The 10,608-nt window shown below is 38.0% G+C and overlaps 2 protein-coding genes across 2 annotated transcripts; both read right to left on the minus strand.

The window, feature by feature from the left end:
- Positions 1–5,434: 5,434 nt before the first annotated feature.
- Positions 5,435–7,279, minus strand: LOC147295049 (Transducin/WD40 repeat-like superfamily protein). Its single transcript, XM_086232821.1, has one exon. It carries the CDS (start codon positions 6,873–6,875, stop codon positions 5,613–5,615), a length of 1,263 nt encoding a protein of 420 aa, XP_086088947.1. The 5' UTR covers positions 6,876–7,279; the 3' UTR covers positions 5,435–5,612.
- Positions 7,280–9,093: 1,814 nt separating this feature from the next.
- Positions 9,094–10,608, minus strand: MMP (matrix metalloproteinase). The gene has a single exon (XM_086232822.1). The coding sequence runs from the start codon at positions 10,387–10,389 to the stop codon at positions 9,265–9,267; it is 1,125 nt and encodes a 374-aa protein (XP_086088948.1). The 5' UTR covers positions 10,390–10,608; the 3' UTR covers positions 9,094–9,264.

Genomic DNA, 10,608 nt, shown 5'->3' on the forward strand with positions numbered 1-10,608 from the left:
AATCCAGATCTCTTACAATTTTGTTGCCTTAGTTTAATATATGATACCATTAATTAATACAGTACTCTTGAAATTAACAACGTAGATATATATATATATATATATATATTCCAGAAAGAGAGAGAGATTGTATTGTCTTACAACACAAGAACACAACACAAACACTAGCTAGTGTACTCCATATATATGCAAGAATCAACTAAATCAACCAAAGCCCGAACATATTTAATTACTATATATATATATATGCCTGCAGAAACTCACACGAATTTAATTAAGATATGGCAGCAAATAGAAAAGCAACTCATCATGCAGTTATAGATGGACGAAATTGCTCTCAAACTTGCGTAGATTTGCTTGATCTAGCAAACAATCGGACCACAAGGCTTCAATTCCCCAAGAGATGGAAGAAAGCAACACCAAAGCAGCTATAGGGTATAGCTAGCCAGCCCTATATCCAAGAAGATGAAGATGAGTGCCCTAACCCTCCTTCAATTCACTCATCACAGTAGATTACTGGAGATATGATTGGAAGGTAGGGTTTCTTCTTCTTGATCGAGGGAACCCATCTTCTAACATCGAACGGCGGTGGCTGCTTTCTCCTTCTTCTTTCGCTTTCTTCTTGTTTTGACGATCTTTGAATTCGAGTTGAAGGTGGAGTTGGGTGGTTTTGGTGGGGTTGGTTGTGGGTGGTAAAAGAAGCAGGAATAGGAGTGTGACTGGTGAGGATGATGATGATGATGATGATGATGTGAGTGAGGGGCTAATGATGAGAGGAAGAGGGGAGAGGACATGATGATTGTTCGCTGCAGCAGCTCAGCTGCTTGTGTTTTTTTGCGTTGAAGGGAGTGAAACTAAAATTCTCAAGCTTAGATCCAGTTAGAAAGAGAGAAGATCGATTTGATCGATGAAATACTACTTCTGCTTCCACATGGTCATGGAGATAATTATCATAAAGTTATCATCATACTGTCTTATTCTCCCTTTCTCTCTCTCTCTCTCTCTCTCTCTCTCTCTCTCTCTCTCTCTCTCTCTCTCTCTCTCTCTCTCTCTCTCTCCCAACCCCCACAAAAGTCCTATGACCTAATTATGCGTTTTGTTCTACTACTTAAGCATGCTGTGTTGCACTGTATCTCAAAGAGAGAGAGAGAGAGAGAGAGAGACCAACCGGAGAATTAATATGCTGGCAGCTGGCCTGTGTGTTTACCTGAATTTAATTTTTTTTTTTCCTTAATTATTCTTTGAATTGGTTAATAATTTTAATTTTTCCATTCACAAAATATATAGTTGGACTACATATTTTCTTATAAGCATGATAAAGGTAAACATGTATGATGCGATTTAAAAATTGTAATTCAATAACTAATTTTTCTCATACTTAATTCTGTAAACTCACATTAATCCGACTTATAAGATATTGTAATTCAATAACTAATATTTTTCACACTTCTATAAACTCACATTAATCCGACTTATAAGAGAATTCTCCTAATTAATATTTGTGTTATGTTTGTCTTTGCCCCAATCATGAGAATGCTGATGGCAGTGCATATGTTACAAAATTTGAAATGATGATTGTTAGGAAGCTGAAGCTAAGTAAATGCCAAGGGAAAGAAAAGACTAGCTACCTAGACGGCTAGACTCAAGTCGATTGATGATATTAATTAATGATTTTTTTTTTTTTTGGTGAACAAAATGATAATATTCATGATTACTTGCGAAATTGATGCATATATGCAAGAACAATTTATCAATGATAATTCTAACGTTGACATATCGGTGTGTTCTTATATTCCTCAAGAAGGGTAGTTAAACAGTTTAAAAGCCTTAATTTGCCTTACTTTCATGTGAATACCATGTAACCAATTAATTAACTGTATATATCATCATCTTAATTTGGTGTCATTGGATTCTCACTATAATTTTTCAGTACGTACCACTCACATTGCAGATGCCAATTTTAAGAAAATGAGACACCATATATATATATATATATATAATATGGATACACAAAAATGTTCTTTTTAGACAATAGATCTGATAATTAATATGATAACATAACATATTATATTTGGTAACGTCAGAAGATTACACAAGCATATCACTAATATTACACAAGTATATTAATTAATATGCTGGGATTATCGTAAAAGGGTTATTTTAATTTAATTATGGTTTTGCCTCATAATATATAACTAATTTAATTTATGTTTGACCCAAATAAAGTCATACTTTTAGTGGACTTAACTATTTTAATTTCCACTTTCTTAGCTTTCACGGCCGTTTCACCCTCCTAATTGAAAATTAATCCGATATTATTACCAACAGGTTGGTCTCTGGTGGCCAACTAGATCGAAGACACACAATTTCACCACTGATGCAGGAGCATCCAATGAGAGACTCAAGCGGATCACTAAGAGGCCAGAGTACCTTGATGACTACCAGACTTGATATGTTTAGTATTTTTATTTTCATTATAAATTATTTATTTGGAAGGATTATTTAGTATTCCTAATTTGTTGGTAGTTTCCTTTTCTTTTAAGGATTCTAGGATTAACACCCTATTTAAGTTGTTTGCGAACGATGGTTGAGTGGTCTTTTTGACGGAATAAGAATATCAACTTATTTAGCCTAGAGCCACAGAGGTCTCTAGATAGCCTTCTGCAATCTGCTGTTATCTTGTGTGGTTTGGCTACTGATAGTGCAGGTCCATCTTCATCAACCACCTAGAAGTGCTTCTGCCTTTTCTTTCTACTTTCATGTTCAAAGTGGAAAACTTGAGTAATGCGCGTGTGACAGAAAGGGTACGTTGTAAAAGTAATTAGGTCTCAACTATCAAAGAATCACAAAGCATTTCTTGTTTGCGCGCTTTCCTATTTTTTATTTATATTTTCAACTTTCATCCCCTTATAAATTAATTATACTTAACATAGCCTTTAATTAACCTAAATATGAGGTCAGACACTTGCATAGCAGGACAACATGTGATCGAGACTAATTATCAGCCTCTTCATATATATATATATGCCATGCCGAGTAAGGATCACCTACCAGTTTTTTGGTACCCGTTTGGTACCAGGCTAAAATCTTAGCCATTAAACTCAGAGTAGAGAGAGAAAGAGTAAGGAGAGAAACGGGTACCAAAAAACTGGTAGGGAATCTGCACTCATGACATAAATATTTAAAACCTATCATAGCTACAAGAAGGTGATCATGTCAATCCATTTACTTTTGCCATGGTAATGATTATGATTCCATTTTCTGGGGCAACACAAAAAGTCATAATCTTTGGAATCAGATTTAATTCTTTTCATCAATTTGGGGGAGCCATACAGTACTAGCATAGAGACCCAATGGCCGGCCGCCATATTGGGCTCCACAGCAAATTTACTCCAACACTATCTTTGTCTGTTCAAATTAACCCAAAGACTACATTTTATCTCTCACTTGACTTTCGATATAAACAGCCAACAAGATGGAGCCACGTGGCCAGTGTGATTCTTGCTTGCTCATAAAAAAACTACGTACCACGTACCCTCGATGGCTTGTTTATACACAGCGGGTGTCTCATATTTATTTATCATATACTACTAACACAATGTTTTGAACGTAAGAAGTCATTGTATACAACAAAATAGTATTCCATTCAAAACAAAAACAAAAAAGTATATAGAAAATTTTTCACTTTTTGTACGTAGATAAATTTTTCATTTATCATCCTCTATCTTTTTGCTTACCAAGTAATTTTTTTGTGGATAGATTTGGAGGTGGGTCTCATTCTAGGACAAGTAGAGGAATTTGCGGTGCAATGAGGATGTTGGGTTAAAGTTGGAAAATCGTTGTTGTGAAAAGAAAACGTAGGAATTAAGTGGGACTGGGAAGAAGCAGCCAGAAACCAAGATGAAAAGGTCAAAAAAGTCAAACCACTTAGTTGACTTTACGATGCGCTTCTTTACTTTCTTCTTTGTCGGCTTTCTGAAATGTCCAAAAGTCTTCTCAAACAAGTCTAAGATATATAACTATATAAGCCCACACAGCCCCAATGAATTCGGCCCATTAAATTCTACTTACTTACTCTCTCACACACTCACAGACCTGTACCCAATCAGCTTTGCCCAACATTTAGAATCAAGATAGAGAGATTGGTAGGATATACTATTATAATAGTTGGTGAATAATAATCTATTGCCTTTAAAGCTAGCTTATTTTCTGAACCACGGAAATTTGTCTGCATGCATTATTTGTACCCTTAGCTCAGCAATAATTGAGCCACTAGCTTCATCAACCAATGTGTGTCATCATAAACAAAATATATGGCGAGATAACAAATTGCCCTTAATTTATAAGTTAACCATTCAACTATCTAGTGTCAAGATTTAAGGAATTATTGTTACATCACTTTTCATAGTGCGGATAATTTCTTCACTCACTTAATAATTTTTAATTTTTTACATAAATAATTCTTGAGAATTGACCTAAAATATAGACTATTTTAATTATTAAATTCTCTATTCTATGGTGAACGAAAATTAGGTGAGAATGAAATCTCCGCTCTTATGGTGAGTATGTGATCATTTATTATTATTATATATATGCACATCTAAATTATAATATTGCATATGTTAGCTCATATATGCAAGTGTAATTTTGTCGATCTATCCATTCTCATCAAACGATTGGATTAATTTTGACTCTTTTTTCTTTTTCTACACGCATACTTGACAAATTGTTCGCCTTTCATTTGAGAACACTTAAACATTATATATAATTATATATATATATGTATAAATATATGTATATTTAAAGGTTAGGTATAAAGAAGGTTGGGTCGAAAGTGTTGATGTCACTCTAGCTTTCAGCTTATCACGAAAAAGCATTTAATAACTTTGACTTTCTCTTAATATATAAAAGAAACTTTAATAAAAGAAATTACCAGAATTGGTGTTGTTATTTGAACTATATGTGCTCACTACTTACCTTACCAACCAAATGGTTTTCACCTCTAGCTATTAAGGTTAGTAAATATAATCCAAATAGTTTATCATTAGCAGTTGTATGCTAACCTTTCAACGTGAATTGAAGATGAACACAATATGCAAGTTAGACTTTCGCGAACTTAATTAAGTTTCTCTATAATTTAGAAATCAAACTACGAAACTAAATTGGTTATTTGCCCATTATAAAATAGGGTATTTGGCATACATGTTTTCTTAATGTTATAATTAAAATGTATATCTTTGAGAGGATTATCAATTATCATATGGGGTTATGATCACCTTGTCCCCAAAAGTTCCATCTCCAAAATCTTCACATAACTAATATAATAAACAAAGAAAATAACTAGCTTGCAAAGCAAGACGAACGGCGATGGTGACTTTTAACCTAACTTCCACCCCGCTGGTAATTAATTAACAAAGCATGTATATCATGCATTGACATCAGTGTAATAAAGTAGTACGTAGCTTGTTTTTTTAAAACAAGTTATAGCTTGTTTTTTTCTCGGAGGAAGATGTTTATTTAATCAAGTATGGCACGTACTGATCTTGTTTCGGTTTATCCACTACAACTCTACAAGCTAGTACATATAATCCAGTTGTGACATTAATTTGTAATTAAAAAAATGGAACCTGTATTTGCCACACCCTAATATCACAATCCAAACTACCACTATAAACTAAATAAGAAGTATAATCAGCAGATAAATCAGATTCAGTTGACCTAAAATCAATGACTGCTGTCAAACACTTAACCGGCCGTGTGTGACCTTCCAACACACCCAGACAACAATAGCTTCTATCAACTCCTCTCCTCCAAACTCTAACACTAGAATCCGCCGACCCACTAAACACCAAATCCGCCGCCACCGCCAAGCACAATATGGCCCTGCTGTGACCTCTAAGCGCACCCACCACCACCATCCCACCATCGCCGCCACTCCCATCTCGCTCCCAAACCAGCACCGATCGATCGCACGCCCCAGAATACAGCACCGTTCCATCGGCGCTAAAAGCCAAGGCATTTACAGCCGACTTGTGCTTCTCCAGAGTCCCAACAAGAGTTTGCTTCTTGTCCCCAACCAGTTTCTTCCACACCTTTATTTTCTTGTCCGCCGATCCAGTGTACACGAGCCCATCGTCGGACAATGCGATGGCGTTGATGGCGTCGTCATGCGCGTTGGGGACGGAGTCCAAGCATTTGAAGTCCCAAGTCCGCCAGGTTTTGAAGGTGCGGTCCCATGAGGCAGAGTAGAGAAGAGACCCGTCCTTGGATAGGGCTAGGGCGGAGACGGCGTCGACGTGGTGGACCCAGGTGGACTTCTTGTGGCGGCGGACCTCCACGTAGTTCTTGGTGGAGAAGAGTCTTGGGATGCGGTCTTTTAGGGTGGGGAGGGTGGCTATGGGTTTGAGTTTGATGGGTTTTCCTTTGATTTTCCAGACTCGGATTTTGTGGTCTTGGTGAGCACTGAATACTAGGTTGTCATCCTCCACAACTACTAGAGACTTGACCATGCTAATGTTGTTGGCTAGTAACGTGTTGTTTTGTGTCGAAGATGGGTCGTCGGGTCGGGTCCATGCTCTGATCTCGCCATCCGATGAGCCACTGTATAAGAAGTTTCCAGCAAGTACTAGGGCGGAGATGTAGGCGGAGTGGGACTTTAGGGTGGCTATGCAGCGGTGGTGGGTGGTTGGGAGAAGTAGTTGTTCTAGTTGATCATGTTGTTGTTGGTGGGATTGAGGAGTGAGGGAAGGAACAGAGGGTAGACTTGGTAGTGAAGAAAGTGAGGAGGCGGTTGATGCTTCTGAGAGAAGCTGGTGATTAGACTGAGATTCTGAGTCTGAGTGGCAGGAGGACAAGGGACATGGAACAAGTCCCATTAGTACAAAGAGTTGCAAACTATTTTGGGTGGTTGGGTTTTACATTCTTATAGAAGGTGTAGGAATGAAGTCTTAGACTGACGAACTGGAACATTGTACTTTTTCTTTGCTTGGCGACTGGCTGGTTGGTTTTAATAACACAGTTATCGTACAGAAAATGAATAAAGTATTGGACAAACATTCCATCGGGACATGCGTCCAGATTTGCACCTTTTGGGACAGCAGACTCATGTATTTGGCTACTATTTGCTGAGAATAAACCAGATTATTCCACCAAAGCTGCTTTGGTGTAGGAAGCAAGTTAGGAAATGGCTCAAACCCTTTTCAAATAGCTTTTGCGTTGGCAAAAAGATCTTTGTTAAAGCTTTTTGCGGTTTACGATTTCAAAGATAATGCTTCCCACTTGCAGCATCTTGCTGGCGGCTAGCTTTATAATGGATACAGCTCATGGTAGAAAATTAATTTATTATGGAATATATACTTAATTATACAATTCAGGGTGAAATTATTAAGGATACTACTTGGGTCACCCTAGGGATACCCCAAGGTCACTCCTTTCCTCAAAATTGTAATTTTGGGAATGCTGGCCGGAACAGTTCATTTTTTAGATCATCTATTGTAGATCATCTCTGTAAAAAATCAAGTCAATCAGAAATCATTTTGTTATATAATTATTGTTGATTAAATAGAAAAAATCAATGATTTGGTCAAAAAATCACTCTTTAATTAAAAATTATTAATTTTTTTACTTAATTGACAACATTTATATAATCAAACGATTTTCGATTGATTTGATTTTTTACAGAGATGATCTTTAATTGGTTATCTAAAAAATAAACGGTTTCGATCATGTATCGGCATTGCCGAAATTGAAATTTGAGGGGATGGGTTAACCTTGGAATACCCAAGGTGAATGACCCAAATATTATCCAATTATTAACCCATTTGATATGGTAATCTAATGAACGAAGAATTCTAGCTAGTTGAATGTCAAGTAGCGTTTGGAATAGGGTTGGATAATATGTGGTCTGAATGGGTCCGGAGCAAGGGATTTTCTCTCTGACTCTTTTTATGTAAAGTAATCATTGTCAATTTGTCATTCACATGGGTTTTCGTTTTTTCGAATTAGCTGCCAAAATTTGGCCGACAGTACCTAACAATATGCACAGGACTATGGCAGTTTTAGTCAACATAGAACAAAAATATCAAACATGAGAAGTCATTAAGAAATTGTATGTTCTTTGGTCAACATTGGAGTAAAAAAGGATAATCATGAGGTTCCATATAGGAGCAGTTTGCAGATACCAAATCTTCTCTTCTTTCATACTGATACTGAAAATGTATAGTTTCTTGCTATTTATGAACATTCAAATATTTCCCAAGATATAAATTTCATGAGATTATTAAAGAAAAGACATAATGTGAAGGAAATTGAAGTATTTAATTTAAAATTAATTAGAAATAAGAGAAGAATCTCAAGACCTGTATAAGCATTTATACAATACTATAATTTTTCAATGTGAATACTCCACAATCTCTTACACAATAAATAGAAAATAGTAATCGATTGTGCACCTGTAACATGCCCATCAGTCATTACCAAGATTTAGGTAATTGAAATCGGTTACTCAGCCAATTTTAAACTTTTAATTATAGATAAAAGACACAAAAATTTAATCCAGATTTGACCCTAAGTTTGAAACTTTCTAGAATTGGGCCAATTGGCACCATATCATATCATATCATATCATGGTTCAGTATATTTCAGTCCTTGAGGATGAATTTGTAATTGAGCCCCTCAATTAAAGACATAGTGCAAATAATGAAATGGGCCTCTCTTTGACCAAAAACAATGGGCTTCTCAACTTGGAATCTCCGCAACATGGAGAGGAAAATGTATGCTGGCCGGCCCATTACATATCAGCATGTTGACCAGAAAAATGAAAACATTTAAAAGGAAAACCAGTTCGTCGTATTGATTTCTGATGAAAACGACAAAAAAAGACATACATCATTTGATTAAAAATAAGCTTAAATAATTAATAAACATTATAAACCCTGATTAATACACAAAAGTCAGACCAATTATTCACATTGTAGGTGGACAGCCAACCAACTCGCAGTACATTTTTTATTCTGCTATTTAACGAAAAGTAAATAAATTTTTTTACTATAACCTTTTTTTTTCGTAAAAGACAGAAACTTCAATGCAGTCGACTCGACAATAACTGAAATAACTACCGCTGGAAGTTACGTATCAGTGTATCACTATATTCAATGTATCTAAAAATAATGACAGTATACCGATATACTATACAAAAAAATGAAATAAATAATAAAACAATATAAGGCAATCAATAAAAGTAAACCCAATTATACAAGAAAAAAATTAAAACGATATTAACAGAAATCCAACGGCCACGAGCAGACTGAGGGCCCACCGTAGACTGTAACTGTGGTCCCCAGCAGCGGACGTTTCCCTGGCCTGAGTGGACGGCGTAGTAGAAGACGTAGTAGGTGAACTGGAACCGTCGTAATTCGGGTTCGCGCCATACAGCGACTGAATTCCCAAAACGTCGTCGCTCTGGAGCTCCACCTTTTTCGTCCTGGACGCGATCGTCGGGTACATAATTGACTCCTCCACCGACGAGTGCCCCAGCCCCAGCAGATGCCCAATCTCGTGCACTGCCACCGACTCCAAATCAACCGCCGACGCCACAGACGACGTGTCGACGTCGCCGGTGATCACCCAGTTCTCTTCGCCGTCCAGGTGGAACAAGCCGCTCGGCGGCGAAAACGCGTGCGCCAGAGTCCCCAAAACACCATCGAACGGCTCGCCGTCACCGTGGTCGCCGTTGTAGAAACCGATCTTAATATCGGCGCTGTAGAACGACGCGGTCTCCGTGAAATTCAGCGGCGTCACCGCCGACCACCGCTCGAAGGCACGGAGGAAGACGCCCTTGACGGTGTCCGTGAGCTCGTTCTCTGGCTGGAACGCGAAGGTCAGAGAGCGGCGGCCCTCCGGCCAGACCGGCGTGCCGGGGAAGAAGGAGTAGTGAGCGACGGAGTGAAACTTGGTGGAATTGAAGGACTCCGGCTTGCCGGAGTTCATGGTGGTGGTGCCGTTGACGATGTCCGGATTGCCGCATCTCGGCTTGACGAGGTGGTTGATCGTCTGCTCGTCGAGCTCGCCGGTGACGTTGAGGTTGAAGTTCTTCTGATAGGTCTTGAGCGCTGTTTGGAGGTCGTCGTCGAAGTCGTCGGTGAAGTTGGAGGGCAAATTGGGAATGTAACCGAAGTAGTTGAAGTACTTTTTGAGCTTGGCGAGGCCGTCCACTTTTTCGCCGGGGTGGCAGTTACCGAATTTTTGGAAATAATCCCAGGCGGCCGGAACGGTGCCGTTTGGGATTTGCCACGTGGGGATGGATGATATGTTGGGGAAGAAGCGGGCTGATGTGTGTGAGAGTGAGAGACATGTAACAATGAACAAAAGGTGGAATCCCAAGTACCTCATGGTTTTCGGGTTTAATTTGTTGTTTTTTCGGGTTGTTTGGAATGAGATTTGAGAAGTGAGATTTTTAAAACAAGGTGAAGGTGTTTGGAAGGTGAAGATATATACAAACAAGAAAGTTAGGAGCCGGCAAACAATGGAGGGGGAGGGTTTGATTAGTTCACGATGATGAATATTATGTGTTTGGAGGTCTTAGTCAATGGAATTATTGAATTGAAATTG

Source organism: Dryas octopetala, chromosome 2 (assembly GCF_963921425.1).
Source record: "Dryas octopetala chromosome 2, drDryOcto1.1, whole genome shotgun sequence".
NCBI lineage: Eukaryota > Viridiplantae > Streptophyta > Magnoliopsida > Rosales > Rosaceae > Dryas > Dryas octopetala.